The 27,618-nt window shown below is 41.5% G+C and overlaps 2 protein-coding genes across 6 annotated transcripts in view; both read right to left on the bottom strand.

The window, feature by feature from the left end:
- The window catches only part of arhgap4b (Rho GTPase activating protein 4b), a 34,060-nt gene extending 14,005 nt beyond the window's left edge, over positions 1-20,055 (bottom strand). For 2 of the 3 annotated variants that reach the window (XM_062391177.1, XM_062391178.1), the window contains exons 1-10: positions 19,417-20,054; positions 8,512-8,873; positions 5,489-5,660; positions 5,249-5,411; positions 3,333-3,395; positions 3,045-3,218; positions 2,609-2,737; positions 2,078-2,299; positions 1,191-1,292; positions 901-1,086 (exon numbers count right to left, since the gene is read on the bottom strand). In XM_062391177.1, coding sequence (XP_062247161.1) covers positions 901-1,086; positions 1,191-1,292; positions 2,078-2,299; positions 2,609-2,737; positions 3,045-3,218; positions 3,333-3,395; positions 5,249-5,411; positions 5,489-5,660; positions 8,512-8,581 — 1,281 coding nt within the window. In that variant the 5' untranslated portion in view covers positions 8,582-8,873; positions 19,417-20,054. Of the gene's footprint in view, positions 1-900; positions 1,087-1,190; positions 1,293-2,077; positions 2,300-2,608; positions 2,738-3,044; positions 3,219-3,332; positions 3,396-5,248; positions 5,412-5,488; positions 5,661-8,511; positions 8,874-19,416 lie in introns of all 3 variants that reach the window. The other variant, XM_062391176.1, reaches the window with a different exon arrangement.
- A 1,052-nt stretch (positions 20,056-21,107) lies between these two features.
- Positions 21,108-27,529, bottom strand: zgc:103759 (U8 snoRNA-decapping enzyme). 3 transcript variants are annotated; one of them, XM_062391173.1, is made up of 5 exons: positions 27,390-27,529; positions 25,632-25,763; positions 24,902-24,942; positions 23,265-23,511; positions 21,108-21,674 (listed from the first exon to the last, which is right to left on the bottom strand). In XM_062391173.1, the coding sequence occupies exons 2-5, from the start codon at positions 25,761-25,763 to the stop codon at positions 21,429-21,431; spliced, it is 666 nt and encodes a 221-aa protein (XP_062247157.1). In that variant the 5' UTR covers positions 27,390-27,529; the 3' UTR covers positions 21,108-21,428. The 3 variants fall into 3 exon arrangements, with proteins under 3 accessions (XP_062247157.1, XP_062247158.1, XP_062247159.1); XM_062391174.1 differs by lacking the exon at positions 27,390-27,529 and adding an exon at positions 25,896-25,988; XM_062391175.1 differs by lacking the exon at positions 27,390-27,529 and adding an exon at positions 25,876-25,961.
- Positions 27,530-27,618: the final 89 nt, after the last annotated feature.

The following is a 27,618-nucleotide window of genomic DNA, read 5'->3' as shown; positions in this document are numbered from 1 at the left end:
ACAACATACAATTGCTGTATATATTAAGTAAATCAATAACAACTGGATCCCTGTGCGGGGGGGAGAAGCTCCTGAGACATCATTTATAATACAGCATTCAAATTCTCCTCAGGAAACCAGGATTTGTAATTTGTAATCAATTAAGGAATATTTAATTCTAATTGAGAGATCCGATCAAAAGTGTTCAGCCCTACGTTCGTCTGTTCACAACGGGCATTAAATAGGTCGTGAATGTGTCTCCTGAGACCACTTGTGGTTGGATCTCACTTCCCTGCACTATTGCTTTTGTGTCTTTTGTGTTCGTGAAGACCAAATGATTCTGTTTTTACCCAGTCTGAGTTTACAGATGTGTCCTATGACAAAGCTTGTCTGTGTGTGTCGGCATGAGAAATAGAGGGAGAGAGAGAGTGAGAAAGAGAATGAACGTAGGCCAGGAGGGGCTGAATGTATGAATGAGCTACAGACCTATTAGGAATAGTGATTTTATCCATTTGAATTTTTTTTTTTAAATAATCAACATTGGTCAGTGCTATTATTGTGTCTGTGGCAACAAATAAATCAACATATTGACAATAAGAAGATTAAAAGTATGTTCGGTTCATGGTGAAATTGTAGCGGGTCAGAGACGACAGCTGAGTAGGCGATCCTTCATTTGTGTTCACACTAGGGGACTGTGGCCACATGCGTCCCACCTCTGAATGTGGTCCAGGTGAGCAGATCTCAGGATGCATTTGGATGTGTTCAGACCAGTACTATGCGCAAACCACTTCAAACTGGATCTCTCAGGATGAATGCTATTAACAGGGTCGGGTCTATATTTAGCAAATAAATGTTTTGATAGAACTACTGACAGTACATCAGACTAAGAAAGGCATTGACCAGTCTCCAGCGTTGACTTACTGTAAAATAGTAGGTCTCTGTCTCCTGCTGATTGGCTCGACGCTTGGCAAGAGCAAGTTTCGGGGCTGTGCTTCCCCCGGGCGGCTCGCTTGATAGGCTGCTGGGCACATCGGGGGAGGGGTTACAGTCGCTGTCACACATGACGTCTAGCAGGGCTGTGAGCGTGGCTTTGAGTGTTTTACTGATCTGAGAAGGGGGAAACAAATGTTGAATTTGTCGATTCAGTTAATTCAGATATTTTCTCGAAGCATGTTTTTTTAATTTTATTTCGGTGGTAATAATTCGCTGACCTCCTCTGTTTCCAAGGTAACAGCAGCGAGTCGAGACTGAAGTTGCTGGAATCTGGTCTCCAGCTCGTACCTCACCTGGCTCTCCGCACTCACCTCACACACCTGGAATGCACCAATGAAACATTTAACATCCAAAACAAACCTTCAGGGAATATACTGATGCTAGCAGCCTCCGTTATCTTTAACTAGTTAGCCAAAATAAATTCTCTGTGAGCAATTGGTTGAAAGATGCATATTTCAAGTCGACTTTTCAAAAGGTATTTGACATGAAACATGAAATAATGATAAAATACTAAGGCTAAAGCGCATATCCGAAGCAAATCAAATCACTTTGATTTTAAGTCTTTGATCATGATATAGAGATTTTCTAAGAACTTATAGATTTCCTGTTCAGATTTTGCAGTGCTCTCACTCAAATGGACTCTGCATGATTACATTTCCTGATCTCCAGCATTAACTCTGCTTATTGCTCTCATTCTGCTTCTGTGCACACGTGAAAAGTTTCTATCGGATTTCTCCATTGCTCTTGAATTTTTTCTTTTGCAACAACTGTGTGTGCTTATATGTTCTGTTTTTGCGTACTTATGTTCTGTCTACTTATATGTTTCATGTCAGGGATCAGAGAGAAACAGCATTTCAATCCTGTCTATGTCCTATACATATGACAGAATTGACCATAAAGTTGATGTTGACTTGATGTTGACTAAAGTAAAAGTAACCAAAATGAGGGCGGGGCAATGTCATTTGTCATCACTGTCCTAGCATTCGAAAATTAAAACGCAGTAACAAACCAAAATGGTGTCAATAACGTGTGTTTGCCTTAACAATGGGATGCAATACCTGTGAATGTCATAAAATGTTTACTCCAAAACGCAAAGTGTTTTCACCTGGTCTCCCTCGTGTGGGTGGTAGTTGAATCTGAATGGGAGACAGAAGGCGGAGTCATGTTGCTGTAGTAACCCATCTCTGTCTCCCCCTTGGTCCAGGGACGTCACAGCGGCCTCCAGCTGCTTGAGCCCCGTCTCCTCCGTCTTTTGGATGCGCCACCGGCTGGCCAGGTAGCACTTCATCACCCTCTCCACAGCCAGATGGAAACCGAGGTCGCAGCACTGTCAAGAGGGAAGGAGTAAAAGGAGGATAGAAGGAAGGATGAAAAGAGAGTTGTGCAGGCAATCATAGAGTAGTCAAAGTATAGTATAGGGAAGGCGAGGAAAAAGTTTTAAAAATGATGGTGTGGGAATAAAGAAGGGAGGGAGAGAGGGGGCTTTTATTTTTTGACAGGGGGTCCTTGAGAAATCAATACTGTTCCAGTCTTACCCCTGTAAAATCTCAAATCTTTCTTCAGAAAATAACTAGAAAGAACGACACAAAAGGATAACTACCACACAATCGCACAAGTCAAATTACATGTTTCTTACATCTATGAGAGTGCTCACGTCCTGCAGGTAGTACTTGTTCATGGCTGCGTTGGCTGCTGCGAGATTCAGAAGGTAATCGTTACGAGCCTTGGTACACTTCAGCTGGTTCTCCTGCACTCGGCCGTGCCTCTGCATACACACACGTACACACACACGTACACAAACACACACACACATATATTTATGTCAGATAGGAGAAGATGACATACACTCAAACACAAAACAATGTGTTTTAATACAACAAATTACAATATCATGTGCCCACGGCATTCACATATTCAATTAAATATATGTAAATAGGAGGCGTTTTCACTATCTCGAGGTTTATACACCTAAACTCACTCCAACAAAGCAACAACAGGAAATGGTTGGTTATTCTTTGAAAAACTGACTTCCTGTCACCTACTCTTTTTCACATCCACAAACGTGACCTTACCTTCTCCATTAATCTCTCCATCTTCTTGACGGAGCTCCGCCTCTGTCCCCCGTATTGGCTGGGGCCAAGCTCAGCCGACTTGCCTGTGTGTCTCTCCTCCAATCGCTCGGCTTCTTTCAGCTTCCCCTCAGCTATCAGACAGTCGGTGTGGTACAGGTTATACGTCTTCGTAGCCTTTTATCAGCACACGGGTGACAGATTGCACAAGCTCCACGTTAGCATTACTGTCACAGCATCAATATTGAGTTTTGAGAAGTTGCATAGAGGACAGAAAAATAAAGTTCTCACCGTCTGGAGTTCAGTTGTGACCTTTAGCAACTCATCCTGCATCTGGATTCCCACTTCTTTGCTCTGACATTTACAAAAGTAAATGTTAGTCATTTTAAGGAGTAGTTTGTTATTTTTGACAAATACTTATTAACTTTCTTGCTGGTAGTTAGTTGAGAAGATTGACATCCCTGCAGGGTTTTTAAAAAACTTTTAATAATACACATTATACTACACATTATCATTTGTATTAATACTTTGAATGATTATACAGCACTACTTTCAAGGTCATACTAAACCATTCAGTTTTCTGCCAACAGTGATTTTAGAGAAACTACTAAAAGGCTGTAGCTTATTGGCATCAGGCCTAACAACACATCGAAAATGATTGCAGTGGCGAAATCAAAATTCGGCTCACTCTTCTTCTTTGAGAAGCTTTAGACAGTCAGTGCTGACAACCAGTCGTTTGAGCAAGATGATTGTGTGTACTCGCTTAAAATGAATGAGACAGCAACTGCAGCTGTGGCACCAAGACAGATAACAGCACAAATACATGAATTAAATGAAGAATTTCATTGTGTTCAGTATGTGTCGAGTTAAAGAGCTTGATTGGTGAATGTGTTCATCTTTCAAGGTTGCCAACTAAAAAATGGATTCATATAAGCGTTGTGCTGTATCAGAAAATGAATCTGGCAGCTCTGAAATCGTTATAAAATGATGAATGTCATTAAGTCTTCATACAAGAGATACTGACTCTACTCAGAAATCTAACTGAAATAATAGTACAGACACTATGGGTCCAAGTTCAACTTATTTCTTTGACATTTACATCTCATATACATTCTGGTATCTTCTGTACCTCAATAATTGGTCAGTTGCAGCAGATTTGTCGGTCTAATACAAACAATTTACACTTTTGATTTTTATATAGACAATTAAACTTTATTTATCAATCAATAGTTTATTTAACTGACACATTTTGAGATGGAGTCTGGTCATTGACTGTATATGACATGAAGGCTCCTAAAAGAGAAACCAAATCATCCCAATCGCCACCTGGTGGCTGGTTGCATTATAGGTAATAGAACCCATCTCCTCCATGTTGGCAGATGGGACAAGGCCCAAACTAATGGGGCATTCACACCAAATGCACAGCAAATGTTTGCGTAATGTTATTTGCGCGATTTATACACAGGGTCATTTGTGTTTACTCGCATCAGCAACGCAAGACAACAACCCATGAATCTACAGTTGTTGCGTTGCACCTGTTATGGGAATGCCAGAGAGGCCAGTGTCATTGTGTGTATCTGTGGAGTTGTGTATCGATGACTGCCATTTCTACCTGAGGCTGACCAGCAGCATCTGGCCAATGTTTCATTCGATTGCAAATATTTCAGTCCCGAACTACAGACAGGGAATTTGTGTCTTTCCACAATACTGTATGTAATCTCATTGTCTTGTGTTTGGTGTGATCAAATCATAAAAAGTCAAGTCAGATAAATTCACCTTCCTGTAGTTTTCTTATCATACTGACATATGTTTGATGCTTATGCCACATCAGAAAGACAGTGATGAAAGAAGAAAATCATATCATATATTAAACTCACAGAGAGCAGAATGAAAGCGAGGAGGCTCTGACTAATGATTTGAATCTTTTGCTGTCAGGGGGCAGGTCTACTGAGACGCTACTGTTGTTGTCACTCTGATTCAGATTCTATGCTACTTTGAGCTTCAACAACAGTTGTGCCACATCTGCATATCTCAGCACTGAACACAGTCAGTGATGTTACAAAGGGAGGATGACAGGAGGATGTGATCATCACACTTACTGTATACACACACTGAAGTTACCAGCAAAACTCTCCCCAATTAACTATCTGTGTGTTAGTGTGTGTTTCTGCGTCCATGTGTCTTTACCCACACACACACACACTCACCCTCTTGTGCAGACGGTGTGTGTCCTCCGTACTGTGCGCCAGTCTCTGTGTGAGTGTGTTGCAGCAGGTGTCACCCAGTGCTGCATGTTCCCGACTCTCCAGACGAGTCTGAGTCAGCAAAACCGACCAGACCTGACACACAGACTGACCCCACTGCTCCTTCCTGGAGAACAAAACAAACACCCTCACTGAGACACGGCAACACTTCACAATCTTGCGAGAGAGGGGAAAAACGTTTACTTCTTCGTCTTGTGGGTGAACCTCTCTGTGAGTTTGTCGAGGGCGCGTGCATATTCGGCCTCTATGTCTCCTCGACGCCGGAGAAACTCGGAGAGGTCTGAGAGCTGCTGCTGCTTCACCTCCACCTGAGAGTCTAAAATCTTGATCTGGTCTGTCAGCTGAGCCCGGAGGTCTGTAACACACAGAGTGAGGCAGACAGAGAGGAAGACAGAGAGTAAACCGAGGAGAGACATTTAAGTAAATACATGTTTAAACCTGGACACACACGTGAAAACAGAGAGGGTCATAAGAACACACAAACATAGATGTACGCAGTCATCAGATGTTGTTTCTGTTTGATGTGAACGTAGTACTTAGTAGCTGAAGGTTTTATTTGTCATATGAAAGTTAACACAGGGTCAACTGCACTATGAAAAGTGTTGGACGAGAAGGACAGGTCCGCTCCGCAATGTGATAAGAGCAACAGAAAGTAGGAAAAAGTGTGAAGATAGAATTTATCATCCAAAGTAAAGAGTTTTCTCCAGATTACGGTAAAACAATATTCCATGTAATACAGAGAATAAAGTATTCAGTCGAAACATTATGAGTGAAAATAAATATATAAAGTGTACAGTACACAGATTTTTAAAATAAATAATTTTAATGAAGTAAAAGCTCAAGTTAAATTGTCAAATACAATATTATATAGCAGCATTGGAGGATGGAAGTGTAAAACCAAAGTATATACTGTACATGTATATGTACATATAAGTTATTGTAATTTTTCCAGAGGCAAAACAGGCAGGTAGCAGATATGCACCGGATTGCTGGACGTGAATTAGGAGTCTGGTGGCCTGGTGATAAAAATGATATTAATTGTAATTTATCACATTCATCTTTTCAATGAAGGTCCTTTCTCCATCCACACTTAGGGCCAGTTCCAGTAAAAGAGATTCATACAGTTTTACATCTTGCGGAAAGTTTAAAGTGAAGATAAACCATCTTTTATTACTTCAATTAAATGCAGTAGAGTCTGGAAAATTGTCAAACTCTCCGCTGTAAATAACAATCATCATAATTATATAATACATACACAGAGACTATTTTACTCGCCAGACTTCACATCAATTGAAGTTGTTGGCAGCCTCACAGAGCAAATGACCTTCCAGTGGTTATAATAAGCACATCTCAGCGCAGTGTAATACACACTGGAATACCAAGAGGTTTTGGAAAGTGATAAAAACAGGTCTTTATACAGTAAGAAACGAATATTCTCTACTGTTCTCCCGATAAATGATTTTAAATAATATTGTTGTCCTACTTCACTCACTTGACTTGCACTTGGGCACTCGAGCATTGACTCTGTTAAATCACAGTCTATGGTTTAGACTCACTAGATGGAAATTCCTTTTTGAAATATATTTTGTCAAGCAGGCTCTTGTGTGCACCAACCTTCATGCAGACTTCCATAACATTGTGCACTTTGCTTTCATGGACCTAACATCAATTCAACCTCAGTGCGATGGGATAATTTTACATCATCACTGATTCATACCTTTTACATTCTTACAATAATCTCCTTTAATATTTACACCAGTATTCACTCATAAACTGTATTTTTTTTAAAAGGAGAAAAAGCTTGTGCAACTGGGTCGCAAATAATGGAGAAAGGTGAAACAGGAAGCCGGGCAGGAAGTAACAACCACAGAAGGGTTCGTAAGGAACTCAGCAGATTAGGACATCTGCACATTGCGATCATTTCAATTTAATGTCGCACCATTAAAAAAGAACCAATCCAATTCAAAATATATTTTCAAACCATAAATAAATAACAATACAATTTAAATGTAATGCTACACCATTAAAAGAGAACCAATTAGATTGTACAGTGTATGTACACATGCCCATTTGCATAAAGTATATATCTAACCATGTTTTTTGGAAAGTCAGGGTGTGTATAGTGCTCACTGAGGAGCAGTTCAGTCACTCAGTAATTTAACTACATACATAGGATCCAGTTACAAAATATTTAATGTCATTTTTAATCACAAATTTGATTAGAAAAATCTCCCTTATTACAGGATTGAATCAAATGCAGTCCATTTGTGGGAGTGATGGATTGTGTTTACAGAGTAATGTGACTGCAGTGTGTGGATTATTACAGAATGATACAAACACACATATTCTGTAAATATATAATAGAACTTTACGACACAGACAAATCCTTGTAAACACACACAACTAAAACAGTAGCGGGGCCTCACGCTACACTTTGATTTGAGTAGTCTACTACAAACACCACATTTCCAAATAACACCGCCTTCGCTTTGCTCTCTCACCTCTCTCTTTTTATTTTATTTTCCTACCCATTCTCAGCTGTCTATTTTGTTATTCCTCCCCCTCTCCTCCCCCTCCCAAACAGCTCGCACCATTCTATCTCTCCCTTCTTTACTCTTTTTCTTCCGTCTCTGTGTGAGTACACTGCCCAGGGCTGACTGGATGTGAGGAGACAGCATCGCTAATACTGACTATAAATACACCCTTGTAGTACAGTACAGGGAGTCAGCCCGCCTCAGCATGCACACTCCAAAACACAGCACAAGATACAAACACACACACAAACAGCTGTTGTCAGTAAAAACCTTGGAATGCCAACACTGGTCATATGTCCATACTTTGATTCAAGTCTCATTGGTTGATAAGATTTTCTGACCTATCGACAGAGGGAAACTCTTCCCATGCTGTCATTGAGCTGCAGGCTGAGGTGGTTCTATCAGGTCCTGACAACGTTGACATTTTTTCAGCACATATGTGAACGCACAAAAGCATTCAGAGAGAGAGAGACAGTGTATGGCTGGATGACTGTGCTGAGCAACTGGACACATTCCCGCATGAATGCACATGTGACATACACACAGTCACAAGCACACACACAAACACACACAAACACACACACACACACACACACACACACACACACACACACACACACAAACACACACAAACACACACACACACACACACACACACCCCGAGTGACTTACCTTTCATCTGCAATTCATACTCGGCCAGACTCCCCTTCTCCCTCCTCAGCTTCACATGTGATGTCATCATCTTTGACCCCTTGACTCTCCTCTGTCACTGAGACTTTAGGTCCTGAACCCTGATTCTTCTCGTACCCTTGTGGTCCCCCCTCCTGACGCCCTTCAACCTCAGCGTCTGCTCTGGCTCTGCAGTCTTTGACCTTTCACCCCTGACCGCTTGGCCTTGCTGCTCTACAAATGCATGCAGCGCATCGGCATCAGTGTTGATCGGCTGCACTCGGCAGGGATGTCATTCGGGTCGATGTGTGTCCACGGAATCCCCTGGGTTTCTGGTATAAATCCTGATCCATAGGTGAACTGGCCTGTGCAGCAGAAAATGGAAAAACAGAGCAGATTGTAAGATAATGGTGAGAAAGGACAAGAATGCCAGGATTAGAGGAAGAAATGGCCAGAAGAAGAGGACAAATGAGGCAAGAGCAATAAGACAGAGAGGGGCGGTGACACCAGAAGGGAGATTTAATAGGAGGGACATTGAGTCCGAGGCAGAGCGCAGAATGGACAGTAAGAGGCCAGAGTGATGGGGAGGTGAGAGGAGAGCGATGAAGGATGGGGGAAGGGAAGATGAAAGGTGATGAGTAAAGGCAGTAATGAAGGACATTCAGTGCCTTGAGGTCGGGGGTCTGGGATGTATATAAAGGTAATGGTCAAATACACAAGCAAACCTCTCCAATATCTTTGTTTTAAACACACAGTAGAAAGCTTAAAGAGATTTCTGAAGGAAAAAGGTCAGAGAGTGACTGTACAATGTAGTAAATGCTGTGGAGAACCATCACACTGACCTGTGATCTAATCTCTGTCACCACTCACAGTGTGTTGATGCATTTGCGATTACTCTCTCAGCGTGTAACCTTTACTGTTAACATATGCTAAAGGAGAACGCAACCAATTATACACAACGAAGTCTGGAAGCCTGCCATGAGAAGTATGACTCAGTTGATACTGCTCCTCCACCAAAGTGAAACAGCTGCTGGTTCAGGGCTGGTTCTGCTTTAAAGTGTCAGTTGGCTTTTCAGTGTGTACATCTCTGATTTCCCAACATCACTTACCCTGTCCCAATTCACCCATTAGCCCTTCCACTTGGCCTATTTGTCTGTGTAATGTAGGTGTAGTGGGCATCTAACCCTTCAAACAGCCCTTCAGCCGTGTATGTAGGACCCCTCTACAAACGAAGGGGTAGGCAGGAATTATCTATGTTCTCTAATGCCTTACGAACGGACAAGGCAAATCAACATAAATAAGTATGAAATCTTGCAATATAACCATGAACATTTTTCAAATTCAGCTGAATATCTTATTTTAACCCTGTAGCAAATGCTTGAAACATGCAAGTAAACAGTCTATGTGAGAGAAATTAGTAACGCTTGCTACTCGTGTGTCCTGTATACGAAGATTGAAAAAACACCTCATGTTATAAAGTTTTCAGTTTGGGGCAGAAGTTTCTAAAGATAGAACTAATGTTGGTCGATATCGGTTGCTAATATGATAACGTCACTGTAATATTGTTGGTTGGCTGCTGATGACGTAGCGAGTTGAGTCCCAATTCCCTGTTTGGAGGGGGACACTCCCAGCAATGGGCATTAATGGGGTGGGGCCGGAGAGGAATTGGGACAGAGCCTTAACTGAGCCGACTTTAAGAACATAATCAACAATGGCGGACTACAGAATCTGTTTTCAAGTGTTGCTCCTGGCTCTGAAACCTACACTGGCATTCAAACGGGAGATCAGGAACAAACATTTTTAACTGTGTCGACCGGTTGTTAAAATGAAAATCATAATCATCAGTTGTGGCTTGGCGTCATCAGGTGTTTTAGCCTTTTAATCGCAATAACATTTAAAAAGCCCGAACCTGAGGGTACGATTAGCCTAAGCCTTTAGTTAGCATACACTATGCTGTTAAATCATAGCTACGTTGCAGCTCAATACGTTTGTCCCCCTGTAAGGTAATCTTTTTTTAATCTGCATATTTGCACTTTTGTTGTTTTATTTTCTCCTCAGCTGTTTATAAATGTTTAGATATATATACATTATTTTCTATTTTAAATTTTGATATTCTATTTTATTCTATTTTTCACTATTTCTATCTTATTTTATTGTATAGGTTGTAATTACTTGAGCATTGTTAGAAGAGAGCCTGAGACTCAAGCATTTCACTGCCAGCGACTGCTTAATGTTATTGTTGTGCATTTGACAATAAAATCTTGAATCTTGAATCTTGAATCCTTGTTATCAACATATATTGAGTGAATATTATTGTGCACACAACCTCAAACATGCTGAATGCACATAAAGTCAGGGCTTTTCTCCCCACACAAACAAATAACTGTTATGTGAGTAAATCACATGAAAATATAAGTTGACTCTACGCCCTATACCTGTATCTATTTTGTATCATTACATCAGAGGAGCTGTGTACATTTCCTTATCAGTATTCCACACTTTAATTGTTAAGACATGCTCTTGTATTTGCATCATCATATCATTTAGTCACCCTTACTCAGGACAGAAATTATGCATAATTCATTTGAAATTGACCTAGAAGTTTAAATTATATTCACTTAAGTAGTAGACTGCACTATGTTTTACCTTAAAACTATTTTTTTACCACATATAGATGCAGCATTTTGACATCTGACTTACGACTGAGAGTTCTTGTCTAAGGTCTTGTAACTCTGCCGATGAAAGTCAGAAGAGGTTTTCTAAGAAGAAGATTTAGTCAGATGCTTATCGAGTTCTAGAGGCCGTGTGACTGCCTACTAAGTCATATGTGCTCAGGGCTCTGCAGGCTGATGAGAAGACTCATCCATCCACGTTCCAAGCGAAATAACAGAAAGAGCTTTAGTTTTCAAAGTGTTCTGAGTTCAGTCAGAGCTCAATGACAATGAGCTGAACACAAAGGTACAGTACACAAGATCAATGCCTCTACTGCTAGTTAGCTTACTGCTAACAATGCTCTACTGGCTGGAGTGAATCAACATGAGCTACTGTCAGCCTACTTCTTTTCAAAAAGCACATTCACTGGGCAAAATAAGAATAATAAAACCGTCAATGGTTCGCATTACATGCTCATAATAAAAGTCATCATAATTTTATCTGCCAGTCATATTGAGTGAAATGTTTGTCTTCTTTGACTTTCAACCAAAACCAAATCTTTCTTAGACGACTGGCAACGCTATCTTTGAATTGAGACCTTTTCAAGTTTTGACAAGGAGGTTGTACTGAAACAGATCCAGCACTTCTGTGAGGCAGAAGATTTGGACCAAACTGGGGACAAAAATCCGGATATCTCAGCCTCTGCTACAGTCATTTGCCAGTGGAATCCTGAAGTACTCCTTCAACTTTTTGAATATTTTGATATTGATTACTGATAATGTTGAATTCCGGTAAGGAGAACTATTGAGGACTTATTTGAACAATTAAAGTACATTTTTGCACTGCTGCAGTCTGCACATCTAAAATGTTTAGCTATTTAGACCTGCAGGCACAGGATTGACTGCTTGCATCGCATTAGACACAGGAGTTTGCTTGGATGTTTGCTTGTCAGCTTAAACTGTCAAGCAAACACACACACACACACACACACACACACACACACACACACACACACACACACACACACACACACCTTTTCTTTCCACATCCTGCATCAGTTTCTCAACAGGTTTCTGGACTCTTTCAGAGTGTCAAATAATTTCTGTCTATCACTGTTCCTCAGTCAACTACAAACGACATTAACTGAATCAATATATGACCACAAAAACACATAATGTGACTCATTGCGGCTTATCATCATATGAAAGGACACATGGCCACTTCTTCAGCTTTTACGTGAACTCCTGACGTCTGACATGTTGAATATCATTCTCACTTAACGTTTGCTCTTGGGCCAGTGGTTTCATTTCCCCCTGCGAAGCCATGTACTGGATGTAATCGAGACGCACTGAAGCGTTGAAACTAGCGGAGAGTACATGCAGCGAACGAACGCAGAGGTTTCCACAAATTAGGCTGCGAGGTTCCTCGAGACCTTGGAGGCTCCAAAGGCCCTAATCAGTGTACAAAGTTAGTCTGCACAGAACAAAGCAAATGTAAATGATCGGAGAAAGGGAGAGGATTGGGTTAGAAGAGATTCAGCAAGAGCAAAACACAAAGGGTCACAAAGGCAGGGGGATGGAGGATATGGGGAACGTACTTAACATCAAGGTCATTGGAAGGAGAAAATTGTGGGATATACGTAGTGAATATATAGTAGGTTGAAGACAAGAGAGGATACATGCATTGCAATGTGACAGATCCTTACTGCTACTGAGGGGATTTTCGGTTAATTTTCTCTGAAGAAAAAAATGAAGCGATTAGCAGAAGTGACACAGGATACAAGAGGGACATTGTGTTTGATGTAGGGCTGATATTATATGGGGATTTCCTCACACTGCGGCGTGCCAGCTTCACTCTCGCTGGCTCCACAGAACATCTCGTGTCACATGTCTTGCAGAAATATAAAAAACATGTTCAGTTCTTACAGCTGTGTTGTCTTCGCAGCTGCGTCCTCTAAAGTTAAACCATCCCTCCTCCATGAGGATAAAGCCAAACCATTGCTAATGCAGTGTTAAATGTCAAAAAGGAAAAAGACATGGGTGTCATGGGGACGCTCAGCCAGATGATCTCACATCCTGACACAGCTGACTTTTGGGAAATAGTTTTTTTATTAGCCGAGATGTAATAGCGTGCACAGGAGCTGAAGTGTCGCCTCTCTATCGGAGCTCTGCGATCACAGATAAGAAAACGATCATATGCTAATCTGGGCTGTCAGTTGTGCTGCAGCTGCGTATTTAGGGAAGAGTCAGGTGAGACACTGATTGGAGAGGCTCTCATGGACGGCGACGTGATTGGGAGAAGATGGAGTTTGTTGAAATGTTATTCGCTGCAGGAGGGAGCAGTGAGACAAACATTGGGGGAAGAAAACAGACCTCTTTAGAAAAGTATATTAGTCACAGTGCTAGTGAGTAGAAAAATGGCTTTGAACTGTGAAACGTGAAACAAGAGGAAAGCAGTGGAGAGAGATCTGTGCTGTATGTGCAGCTTGTGACTGAGTGGGTCGTAGGTGTGCACGCTGACATTAAGTATAATGGAATTAACAATCAGCAACAGGAGCTGTGGTGTCAGGTCACAGCTTATGACAGCGTTTGTTCCGCACACATCATCGTGACCTGGAGCTGTTCCTGCATGTGATCAGTTGATTTCAGGCTACATCCAAACTGTTACATTTTGAACCCTTCTCGGATTTGTCAGGCTCCGATCACATGACTCCCCTCCGGAAAAACAACAACCAGCAATAGCCTCAGTGTACCTACCAGTGTAGAACGCAACATGGATAATTAATTACAAGTGTCGCTGATCCTGTTCAGTAATTCACAATGCTACAATTATGTAAGAGACACACTATTGTTGTTTACAACCAAATCCTTCCTGTGACCACTGGCACACACATGCCCATTGTGCTTGGGTGGTCACGTGATATGTGTTTCCTGGCACGTTAGTATGGATGGGGAATAAAACTGATATATGGAGCCAAAACATTTGTCTGTACAGAAATAGTTTGAGTGTGAAAACTCAATTTTTAGACGTACACGTAGTAGTATGCATGCAGCTTTAGAATAAAGGATGCTGTTCACTGTCATTTATTTATTTGTTATCTGGATAGACGTACAGTGGCTTGATACTTTGGTCAAAGGTCGCTTCATTGATTTTGCGCATTAAAGGTAGAGATGGTGACTTAAAGATGGTTTATTTATGAAATCCTCTTCACGTCCCAATAGCTATCAAAGCCCTCTGGAAAAAAAGCTCATTGTCTGTGGTCTCACAGGTCTGTATTTACACACAACTAATCATTGTGATCGCACCAAATCCAAATCAAACTATTCGCTGGCATACGTGTCTGTCACTAACCGACCTGCCTGACAACATCTCTGGGCAATGTAAAGTTCTAAAGGTGGAGACTCCACACAGAAAGGCCCCAGCTGAAGCAGAGTTCAATTCCCACGTGTACGAACCACTGCACCACGGTGCCACACTGCTGGCCCAGATGAAACATGTGATCTCTACCACTGGTGTTTTTGTGAGTTCACAATTAAATTTCATAATGCCTCTAGGAAATAGCTGTGTCTTCTCGATTCATTCCCCTGCTTGTATGTTACCAGAGTGAGACAACGTTTTTCTTGAAAGTGGTGCAGGTGGTGGTTTCCCTGCCAGGCTGAGTGTAGATGTACGTGTTCAGTACTAAAACTTGGCTGCTGCTGCTGACACTAGTTCTTGTACGTACTTTCTGCCGCCAACACACTGAGCTGCAGCCTGCTCGCCAAAGTACACTGAAGAGACTGGAAGCTGTGGGACTCCACGGATTGGTTCATGCACCAGAGTCAGACAGTGGACTCAGCACTTGTTGGCTTGTGGCCATTGCTCCTGATTCCTGCTGCCTGTTGACTCTGGAGAGGTTCACAGCTGCAGATTGGTTAGTTACACCTCTCATATGCTGCTTTCAGATGTGCACCGAACTCTCCGGTGTTTCTCCTGCATGCCCCCCATTAAAATGTTTGGAGAAAATCTGAATGAAGCCACTTGAGAACACAACAGGAGATTCTCTGGAGGATTCACTGTGAGCTGGTGTGTTGCTCATGTTTCTAACACCCAACCGATGCAAAACGTACAATTGTGTGCTATACATGCAGAAGACATGTTACAAGACTCATGTGGTAAAAGAAACCTCTAGAGAAGGCCTGGACCCAATTCTCAGCACATCCTCCAGCCTTTGTGTCTGTTAGTGTTAATTGTTCGAGGGATTTAGTTTTAAAAAGTAATTTCTTACTTCATGCAATACTTTAAATACTTGATACAACTAGAGGCCTGCACATTGTATACATTGAGTGAACATATCATGGCACTAGATCTAACTTTTACTAAACAGCAGTCAAAAAGAAATGCTGAATGTAAAAACTTATCGGTTACATTAAGGGTCAATGAACTGACATTCATTCATTCATGTCAGATTCCAGTGCTGTGCTTTGTGATAGTACAACATGCTGCTGAAGAACTGACTTACTTTGAAGCTCATTCATTAGTTGCCCCAGTAAACTGTGAAACAAATTTCACACTGCTACCTGCCGGTACCACAACAGGTAGAGCGCTCTCACGCTGGCTCTGGACCACAGGTTTCTTTTAGAATGTGTCATGCAATTCACCACAATGCAAGTTCATCATTGCAAAATCCAAATTCATCTCATCTCATGGCAAAGTCTACCTCTCGCCAGAATTTCTCCATATCGGCTTGTGCAGCAACTGCTGTAGCAAACAGGAAGCCATACCGTAGTGGGCCACCACAGTTTTTTTTTACTCTCGTACCATCTGCAGAGAAAAATGTACCTGCAGAAAGTTTTCTGTTTAATCCTGGTTCTCATCGCTGCCAAAAACCAAGTCAACACTGGCATGACAAGCTTCAGAGGTGGCAGCAGAAAACCGTCCATGGGTTCCAGCTCTTTTTCTGCAGGACATTTTCCAGGACATTTAACTTAATGTTTGGCTTAGTTTTCACAGTTAACCCTGTTTAAATTCCTCCTTTTTAATAATGGGTTTATGATTAAGTGCGGTAATTACTAGTTAGGATACATCCACCACTGCTGACTGTACAATAATCTACACAATAATAATAATAATAATAATTGCATTACTAACCCTAATACGCTTATATGCAGGCCCCTTATATGAACTTCACACTTTTGACAAAAAAGGATTGTGCTCTACTTCTAAAACAGTTCTAAATTATAGTAAATAACAGTAAGGTTCACTGTAAGGTGCAAAGTTATTGTCAAAGCATTCTTTTAAAAGGGTAATATTGAAATGGGTTGTTACAGGCACCACTAGTGGCCTAAACTTATAGGAGACAGTTTGCCTATTATAGAGCACAGCTTCTTACCAACAGTGGATTAAACTCCAAACTAATAACCCACTGACACTAACATGGGTGATTTATGTAAGGGGCGAAAATACAATAAAAACAAATCCAGGACCATGAAGCTATTTTATAATTTTAAGAGATTTTTGGCCACCAATGACTCAGGTACTGTACATATAGTACAAGGGCTCACATCTGCAAAGGCTGAACATGTATAGCTTTTGGCAGAAAATAGAGACGCTATTTTGCCGAGTACAAGATGCCTTTCAGATTCTGGCATGGTATAATTGCCACTGCACTGAGGACACTTTCTGCATCAGACAGGGATGAACAAATTCAAGCCAAAGGGCACAGAAAACGTTCCCCATCTCTCAGGTCGTGCCATGGTTGGGTTTTATGTGGAGGATTATTTACAGGTAAATGTTTGTGGAATGCATACCTGCAGGGTCCTGGCCAGGGGCAAAAATGAATAAGGAAGTGAAATGATCACAGCTCCTAACAGCTGGGTACTGTGAGGGTGAGAGGCTGTCAGGTTGCCCACTTTCGCTCAGACTTTGCTGAGACCTTCAATTCACCACCAACGTTTTCTTTGGCACTTTCTATGTCAGAGCTATTAAGGAGTCGATCCTGCCTGTTTTATAGCAATAGTTTCTACTCTAACACTATGAAGAACTGCTTTCTAGAATGTACTAAATGTACAATCCCTCATTGATGTAAAGTTTTGTGGGACTGATACTTAATTGAATGAATGTATTTTTATCATTTCTACTCTACCCTTTCAAATGTTAATATTGTCGTTTTTACTCATCTTCCAATGTACACAACTCAAAATAAAATCAACAAATAATTGATCAATATTATAGATTAAGCTACACAGAACAAGCTGGTGAGAGCATCCCTATCTCTATCATATTTCAATTATTTTGCAGAAATATAATTTATATTATTTACATATAGGCAGTTCTCCACAATTAGCTCTTTCACCTTATTTGTACTTAGTAGAGTATATTCAGTTAGGTTTTGAATCCATGACTTTCACTTGTAACAGAGCAGCTCTGGGGGGGACTTTTACATTTACTTAGAGTAAAAGATCTGAATCCGTCCATCATGCGGAAAAAATTCCCACGTGATTGTAAACATAGCTCCTATTGTTTGATATTTGGAGGTAAAATCACAGCTGATGTCAGGTTTTCTCATTTCGTGTTTGTTGTCCACCACAGTTCACATGTGAACCACTGCCCGGGGAAAGTGGATTAGATGAGAGATTAACCCTTTGTGCATGTGCAGCAAATTAGACTAGAGTAGAGTTCACACCTCCACCAAGTCCCAACACCCCCCATCGGAATCCAGATTTAAATTCAATAGATCCAGTCTTAATTTGGATCCGCACCAAATTGCGCACACACATAACTATCAGTCTCCTAAAGCTGACAGATTTTTTATCCAGATCCATGAATTATTCTCTGAGAAATCATGGTAAAATTGTTGAATGCACTCTATCTCGCAATGTTAAAGGAAAGTGAAAAAAATTCCTGCATCCTCCCCCTGACCAGGATCTGAACCACCTTCTTCCCTGACCTTTAAGTATCCTTACACCAAGCTCTGTGCTTATCCATCCAGTAGTTTCTGTGTTTTCTTGCTTAGAAACAGACAAGCGTACAAACACATAATCTTCTCAGTGGAGGCAAACATTTGAAATGAGCTGATCATCTTTTAATATTTCGGGATTAAACATCTCTATATCTGCAGCTCTTCATCAAGCAATCAATCTGCCAATAATTTTTTTAGATTATATTTATAATTTTGTATATATCCGTATTGATAGAAAATATATTTACTCAAACAGCAGAAAAGGCAGTGAATTCTGATATGTGATTCTGTAACCGGCATTTTCAATAGCATGGCTTTTTTTTTACGCGTTCTTTCAAAACCCAAACCACATCCGTTCACCAGGTTTCTCTGTAATCCATCCAGTAGTTTTGTAATCCTGCTAACCAACAGACAGACATACAAACATGAATGACAACATAACCGAAAACTCAAGTATTATTATTTTATATAGTTGTTGGATGCAGTGAAGGCTGATCATCCGTGCTGTTTGGGTTATAGGGATTTGCATCTGAGAGCAGATTGGGCTTGTTATCTGAGCGCAATTTATAGAAATAATTGAGTATTTCACATTCGTGGACTACAAGTCAACAATGAGTCACAGTCTAGGAACAACCCAGAGTGTTGTATGTTTACCACACTTTAACCTGGACCTCCTTCTAGGGCTAAATAAACTTCACCTGCTCACAAGAGCTTTTGGTTTCTTACACCAGGCGGCTGTTACCATCACAGTCCTTGTTGTTATCCAGCAGCACAAAGGGAATGCTACTTTGTAGATAGCACTGACCATTAGCTGATCCCTGTGACATGACAACAGAATGTGAATTATCTGTCAGCAGTGTAGGTGATCCGCGGGGGGGGGGGGGGGGTCCTAAGGTCCTATTGCTCGAACAGCCCAGAAGCGCTGAGTTATGTTTACAATGGCTGTATATCACCCCATATGGCCAGTGGACTGTTGCAGTGCTCTACACAATGGCCACATAAACACCACAGTGTCATTCCACGAGCACACAACAGAGACGCACGTTAGAGCATCAACACTGAAAATGGTGCACACATATTACATAATTGATACTCCTCTAACAGTCAGGAGCCCACATCCATTTGTCCACTTAGAAAAGCCAAAGTGAATAGGGTCCCTTTAAAACGCTGAACTATATATAAACACACAGCCATATTCACTTTAGTCACGCATGCACTGCACACACAAATGCATGCACTGCACACACGCACACTAACACTCACACACACACACAGGTATTTAATGGATCTATGGGCAGCATGACAGCCGTACATACCTCACTTTGTGCTCCTCTGCTGTCTTTTTCTATTTGTTTCTCAGCTCTGCTCTGCTCCTCTCATCTCCCTCTCTCACACAGACACACACACATACACACAGAGCAGTGTGTGTCTGTATCTGACAGATTCCTCTCTGCTCAGTTCCCTCCTCTCTCTCTCATTTCTCCGGCACACACTCAAATACAGCCCTCCCTCCTTTCTTTCTTTCTTCCCTCTCCTGCCAAATAGCCCCTCTCTCTCTCTTTCTCGCTCTCTCTCTGTCTCTCTCTCTCTGTGTGTTGTGAAGCAGTGGGAAAGCCATAACCAAAGCCACGCCCCCTGCACCCCCCCACACTCTCTCCTCTCCTCTGGGCGGCTATAAATACCGCTGCTGCTATGAATACACCGCCTTTCTCCCTCAGCATCCCTCACTCACGCTCTCTCCCTCCATCCATCGCTCGCCTGCACTGCCCTCCCTCCATTGCTCCATCCCTTTCTCTCTGGAAATGTGTTAATCTTCGTGATGACCTTGCATTATTCGCCCTCACAACACCATCACATGACAGGAATCCTTTCTCCTCACTCACACACACAAACACTGCAAGATGAAACCATTTCCACAATCGCACACATTTATCATGAGCATGCTACCAGGAGACATCCTCCAGCAGCCTCATATACTCAGATACACACAAAGATGCACAGAAGCACAACCACAGAAAACAGTGTTATGTACCATCCGTCTGTTGTGCTTCCTGTCTGTTGCAGCGGATGTGGTGCACGTTTTTCCTCCTGACAGCTTAGAAAAAACACGCGCTGAGAGAGATACGCATCGACGGCAGCTCACGTTGGACTTCATAAATGAATTCTCCTCGCATCACTTGTGTTAGCACCCGGTCGAGCAGGAGTCAGTCTGTGTGTAGGCAGTAAACGTGTGATGGATGTATCTGCAGTAAGATACTCACAAGAAAATGAGTGATGAGTGAATGAGTGTCTTTCTCTCAGGATCCTTCACCTCCTCTATTCATCCTTTATGTTGATTGTGCGTAGAACTCATCAGACACTGAGGTTGATTTGACATTGTCGTCGATTTGTCATGCTGAATGCAGTGTAGTTAACCCGCTGCATGACTAATGAATCAAATAAACTCTGTTCTGTTGTCTTCTCTCAGTTTTTGTACAATAACCCCTACAATACAGCATGTCCGCGTTAAATCACCTGCTTGGACAGCGTGGACTGTGTACATCAGGTATCTGAAGACATTAGGCAGCATCATGACTGCTCTTTCTCACTGGCAGCAATATTATCTGGGAATGAGGTTACTAACATCTGGTGCAGGCGTGCTATGCGCACCCAGGGTGCACTTAAAGAGAATCTAATCTTCGCCCGCAGGCTTTATGGTATGTCATGAACGTAATTAATCCTCGGATGGCACCACCACTGCGGCTTGCGCTATAACTTAATAAAGGAAATGCCCAAAAAAGGTGAGCCGCACAAAGATGGAGGAAGCATTCTACCTGACTGCGTACATTTCTGCTAATCGGGCCCCTCTGATCGTGGCAGTTATAGAATACCACAGGGTGTATATGGGCATATGCATTACCATTTAAGGTAGCACAGCCCTGTGGACTATTAGTAGCTTGCAAGGTGCTTATATGAGTGCTCCTACTAGAATTGTTCAGAGTTTGTTTTTCAAAGACACATACAGATATGCTTGAATATTACAGCCATCCTGAATTATTTTATTTCCATTCATGTTACAGGGCTTCATGATAATGTTTTCCCCAAAGTATTTGATGCACAGCAGGCAATTATGAGTCACCAGCTCAGAATCAGTATGAGTCTGAGTGTGTGTGTGTGTGTGTGTGTGTGTGTGTGTGTGTGTGTGTGTGTGTGTGTGTGTGTGTGTGTGTGTGTGTGTGTGTGTGTGTGTGTGTGTGTGTTCGATAAAGCGTGTGAGTGAAGGATTGCAATGCTGATAGCCAAAACAAGTTCACAAGAGATGATGTTCTGAGGCATGTGCGGGTGGGTTTCAAAGCTGTTCTCTCTTCACCGGTGGCAGCGCGAGGGTCGCTTTCAGATCCTCTGCTGTGTGTGAGTGTATCTTCAGAGAGCGGGAGAGGGCTTCTCGCAACTCCTCAGGGGCGACCAGGTTGAGGCGCAGCAGAGAGTCAATGAGCTGGGAACGAGCGCTGCCGATGAACGAATGCGACAAGAAAGGCCCGAGGCCTCCCCCACGTTTCATGGTATAGAGCGGGACCCTGACCATTCCCAAAACCTGTTGGGCAAGTAAGAGACAGAGTGAGAGAGAAGGGGGAAGAGAGCACGACATCAGGTAAACGGCTGCCATGGCTGTTGCAGTTATTTCCTGGAAACTTGCCCCAACAACCACTACTAGCTGCCAAAGCCAGGGAGCCTCTAAAGCACAAGACCATTCATAAATAGAAAAGACATACAGAGCACAGAACCAAGGATAAAGGGAGCCACAGATTGACAGAGGAAAACATACAAAATTTAATTTAACATTACTACCATGCAAAGGTCGCATTGGTAGAAAAGTCAACACGACCGATCGTTTGGGGTGAATCTTCTAGATAATCTCCTGCTGTATTCTCAGATGGGCTCATTCGGACATCATACAGTTTTTGCAAGAGCACTGGCTGGAGGACACCAAAGCAAATCCTGAACCTGGACATTTGCTTTCTCACACACATTTCTTTCAGACGCTCACTGAACTCCGTAGAATCTCCTGAAATTATAATTAGTTCAGTGCATGTCTGAAAGCACCCCGACTGTCAAGAATGTAGAACGTGACGCTCGACAAGAGAAATGGAAAAAAACTAACATTGTTTTGTAAAAATGCATTAAATGACAAGCCAGCATGTTAGGTTTGCACGAATGTATTCGCAGTGAGGAAAAAAGCCAAACCCAGCAGAATTTCAGCTGAAAACATGCAGCTTCAATGCATGAACTACAAGGGAAAATGCACTTGAATAAAGTTAAAACCCTTCAGTGGAGTCTGGTTCCAAGCAGCTTTCACAAGAGCACATTCTGACAGAGATAACATGTTTTATGGTGATTGTGTTAAATCACCATAAAACACATATGTTCTGTATGTTAAAAGCTATGAGGCTGAAACCTCATTCAGGGCGGGAATTTAGAAAAGAGCATTGTAGCTGCAGAGAAGCTCCCAGTACTGGACCAAGTAAAACATTGTGTAGAAGTCCACTAGTCGGAGAGCAGATTACTCTACTGAATTTTTGGGACCTACAGAGAAACAGCAAACCACCAATTTAGCTGTATTTATGTGTGATACCACTGAAGAGTTTGATACAAGGGAGAATTGACTGTGTTTGCAATAATTGCAATTCATGTATGCCTCTATTTAAGGTGAGGATTTGTTGCCTTGTTGTTTTGGATTAAAACCATCTGTGAGCAGCTTTATCCTCACTACTACCTGGCATCAGTTGTCCTGCAAATGAAAGTCATTTTCTAAATGGCTTTCTGCAGTGACTTCCAGCCATCTCTTTAGAAAGGTTAGTGAGATCTATGTGTTCAATCATTTAATGTGGTCCAGGAACTATATTCTAAAAACTGGAACAGTCCGTGATAGGAAAAGGATTCTCTACCCCCCCTCCTCACCCCAAAAATCAGCTTATTCCCACTTGGAAACATGCACCTGCAGACACACACACACACACACACACACACACACACACACACACACACACACACACACACACACACACACACACACACACACACACACACACACACACACACACACACACACACACACACACACACACACACACACACACACACACACACACACACACACACACACACACACACACACACATATTACCTCATGTCCATGATCGGTTGCTGTGGATGTAGCTGCTCTCTCCACCTCTATAATCTGCTCCTCCTCCATCTTCTTCACGTAGAAGTGAGTGATAAGACGAGAGGACGGCGATGAGGACGGGGATGAAGCAGGGGCATGGCAAGAGTTCACATGGTCTTCCACCGATATAGGAAGAGCCACGCCCAGCTCCTCCGACAACTCCCTGGTAAGGCCTGCCTCCAGGGTCTCCTCCGCGGGGTTAACCAGCCTGAGAGTGTGGGAGGGGGTGGTGGGTCAGGATCAGATAAATAGTAGATAAACAATGTCATATGTACTTTTGTTGGAGTAAAATAAACTAAATCTCCCTGAGTTTCAAAGCCCAACACTCTGGTCACATTGAAGTAACAGGTCATCAGATGTTGAACTAGTTTGGATGTAGCCTTAGTCTCAAGTTAAAAACAATTGAACTTTAAATTACATTACATTTACATTGCATTACATGTCATTTAGCTGACGCTTTTATCCAAAGCGACTTACATTTTTAGAACACTCATCATTTTATGAGGGGCCATCTAGGGGTTCAGTATCTTAGGCATGCAGATGGGATAGAGTGGGATTCGAACCGGCAACCTTCTTGTTGCAGAGCACCCGCTCTATCCCCTAGGCCACGCTCTCCTCAAATTAAAAAAGGTTTTTCACAATTTTCCTCTCAAAATTAATAGAAAATTAAGTAAAAGGTTATTTTATTTTCTGTAGTTGCTTCATATTATAATATCTGCATGGAACAGTGGAGCCTATGTGAATCTGTGAGCAAATACATCACAGGGGTCATGAAATAACAAATAATTGAACCATAATAATCTACCTGTCTTTGGACTGTGGAAGGAAGCTGGTGTAAACCCGGGACAACCAAGCAAATACTGTTCCACCTTGCCGCCCTTTTCATAAACTACAGCAATAAGAAATACAATTTTGACCTGATGATAGCGCCATAATGAAAACTTGAAGTGTGTAGTTTTAGCATTCATCCTTTGGGGATTCATGCTGCTGCCATAGTTAGAAAGGCGGCATGAACCCACTTGTTTCCCTATGAAACACTTGAAGAACATCAGAGGAAAACATTCAAAAGGTGATATAACAGCTTTATGAACTATTGAATTATTTTGTTGTGTGTTTTTGTGGAGTATGTACGTTTTATATACGTTTATATATATACATGTTTTATTCCTATTTGAAGTTACAGTTTCCCCTAATTTCTCAGACTTCTCTTCTTGTTTTGTTACATAATCTCACTGGATTGGCGAGTGATCCTCCTGACATTCTGGCATAGTAGACTGGTACAAAAAGGCACAAGTGATTCATATTAAGTTGACAACGAGACACTCAGTATGTGTCTGATCATTTAAATTTGTAATTAAGTTTAGTTCTTTTTCAAGGCAAGACAAGTCACCGTACAGAGGAACCTGCCATCCACATTCTGTGTATCTTATAAAATATGTATATCGTTGTGGTATGAGATTCCTAGAGTAAATGTTGTGTGCCATAAGGGCTTCCCACATCTTTTGATTGGGCCCGTCTGTGAGGAAAAAAACAACGTGAGCGAAACAAACCTGTGCACATAAAAGGAGTAAAACAAAGCAGCGCCAGGAAAGACTCACCCTCCGGGGAAACCTAGCAGACCATCAAAGCGCATCTGCATCTGTGGGAAATGACAGAGGCTGTTAAACATTCACACACACTGATGCGTACACACACACACACAACACAGACAAAAACAGCAGGCAGCAGAGAATCTTAGACACAAAAATGAATGTGAACATGCAGAGGGATTAGAAGCAAAGGTGGCTTGAATATCACACGTGTGTATGGTTGTGCAAATACCGGGACACACACACACACAGACACACACGCACACACAGGGACACTCTATGACTTCAGGGGACATTGCATTAACTTCCATTGGTTTCCTGGAGACTAACCCTCCCCTAACAAAAACCTAACCTCGACCTAACTTTTACATTAGACAAATGTTAATTTACCTTAATAACCCCAACCCTTATCCTAACCCTAACCCCTAAATCTAACTCTTCAATCTAACCCTGACCTTAACCCAACCTAAACATAAATCTGATTTCAACCTAACGCTAAACTTATTTTAACGTCATCTAACGCTAACCTGACATTACCTAAATCTAGCTCTCAGATTAACCTAACATTAATTGAAGCTTAATCTAAATATTAGTTTAACCAAACCAAATCCTAACATGCTGTAACCATAGAATTTAATGATTTATGCTTTGGGGACTTGCTTTTTGACCCCAAGAGGAACACACACACACATACACACACACACACACACACACACACACATCTCCTCCTCCTCCTCACCAGTATGATATGTCTGATGGGAATGTTCCCAAACAGCTGACGTGGTGTGTCAGAGTAGAGCAACACGTGACAAGCATGCAAGCAGCCGGAGCACGCCAACGCCTCCGCCCTCGACAGCTGTCCACTCGCCATCTACAAGCACACACAAAGACACAGTGAGAAAACGAGAAAAGTGCCTCCTCATCACTCTGTGTATCTGGATTACTGTCATGTGCTGCCAAAGGGACATCACCCGAATACATACTGTCAGCTTAAGCAACAGACCTGAGTGGAACACTGATCTGATCAGTGTGGAGGCCTCAGGATCAGGAAGACACTTCCCAACCAGGAAGCTTTAGTCACCTCTCCTATTAGAAAGCTCTTGCTCCCTCTGTTGGTTTGGAGGAGGCTGACAATTACGGAATCACTCCCTGGATGGTTTGTTTACGTTTTTTTCTAATATTTTTAACAGACATTTAATTATTTTCTTTCCCTTCTTACTTTTTTCCCCACAATTCATAGGTATTCATAGAAGATAAGATAAGATATACTTTATTGATCCCACGCTGGGGAAATTCCTTTCAAAGTCATAATGAGGAAAACAAGAGAAAAAAATGCAATAGGATAATATCATTTTGAGTAAAGCTATCATCTCAGAGGAATATGGTATTATAAAGTTCCAATCCTGAAGCTCTGAAGCTGTTATCTAAGAGTAATGCTGAACCATCTCTGCTTTGTTGGTCTTTGAATGACAACTTGGGAAGAAAATAAAAATGTATTCACTGCATCTACCTGGAACAAAAGGATCAGATCTGTGTTATAGAAAGAAGGCATCACCTAATTTACTGGGGAAAGTTCATCTCAAACACCCATGAGAGAAGAAATGGGAAATTTGCTCTTCAAGATGTTTCATTGAAAACAAAACCAGATGCCTATTTGAAATGTCTCCATCAGTGATAACCTTGCTCTTTATGTGACCCGGATGCTGGAACACTTCCACCATGTTTTGAAACTGAGTCTAAAGCCTTCTGTTATATTCACTATGTTATTTTATTATTTTTCCTCACTATTTGTATTGTATTGTCTGTCTGTGGTTCAGGAAGAAAATCATATTATACAAAAAGTCAAAACATTTGATAACTGAAGACTTCTCGAAAGATTCTTTTACAAATGCAACAATGGGTTCATATCATCCATGTTCTGCAAGCTGATTTGTTGCTATGTTTCCTTGAAATAGTTTGTGTTTTGCTTTTATGGTAAGATAAGATAAGTTAATATAAGATAAGATAAAACTTTCTTGATCCCATGCAGACGAAGTTCACTTGTTACATCAGCCGATAGTCAGAATGAGGTAGACAAGAAGCAAAAGATTACAAAAAACAACATTACTTCCAGGCTATGGAATATAAAGTAAAGCAGATAGACATGAGCCACACAGGTTACCTACCAGGAAACATTATTTACATATAGAACTTTACATATTTTTGTTAAGAAACTTGTATGAGCACAAACGTTGCAAATATGTGTTCCAAACAGAAAATACACAGCTGAAGGGACAGTGCAGTTTAATAAACATACGTATAAATAAATAAATATTTGTAAGAAAAAAGAAATTGTGCACACCTTATCTCAAATAATATATAACATAGATATCAAATAAAATATGATGGGATAGTTTTCTTTTATGGATATCAATTTTACCTTACGGACTCATTACATTTAAAATGAAACAAAAATTCTTTCAACGGATTTTCTTAAAAGGAAGAAAAAGGTACTGACCTCTGCACCACTGAGGGAAACTATCCCTATTTGCACTTGTGAAGTTCACAGTTTAGTAATTTACCCATGACATCCTCCACATAGACCTATGAGCAGGGGGGGCAATTGCCAAGCTCCTCCGGCTACATATAGCTATGGCTACAACCGTCCCTGAACTTTTCGTGCAGCGTATTCTGTGACGTTCTGAGCCCTGATTCGCTGCAACCGGGCAGTAGCTGCGGGGTAGGCG

Source organism: Platichthys flesus, chromosome 7 (genome assembly GCF_949316205.1).
Source record: "Platichthys flesus chromosome 7, fPlaFle2.1, whole genome shotgun sequence".
NCBI classification, from domain to species: Eukaryota; Metazoa; Chordata; class Actinopteri; order Pleuronectiformes; family Pleuronectidae; genus Platichthys; species Platichthys flesus.
The sequence above is the reverse complement of the archived record's forward strand: the minus strand, read 5'-3'. Positions and strand labels throughout refer to the sequence as shown.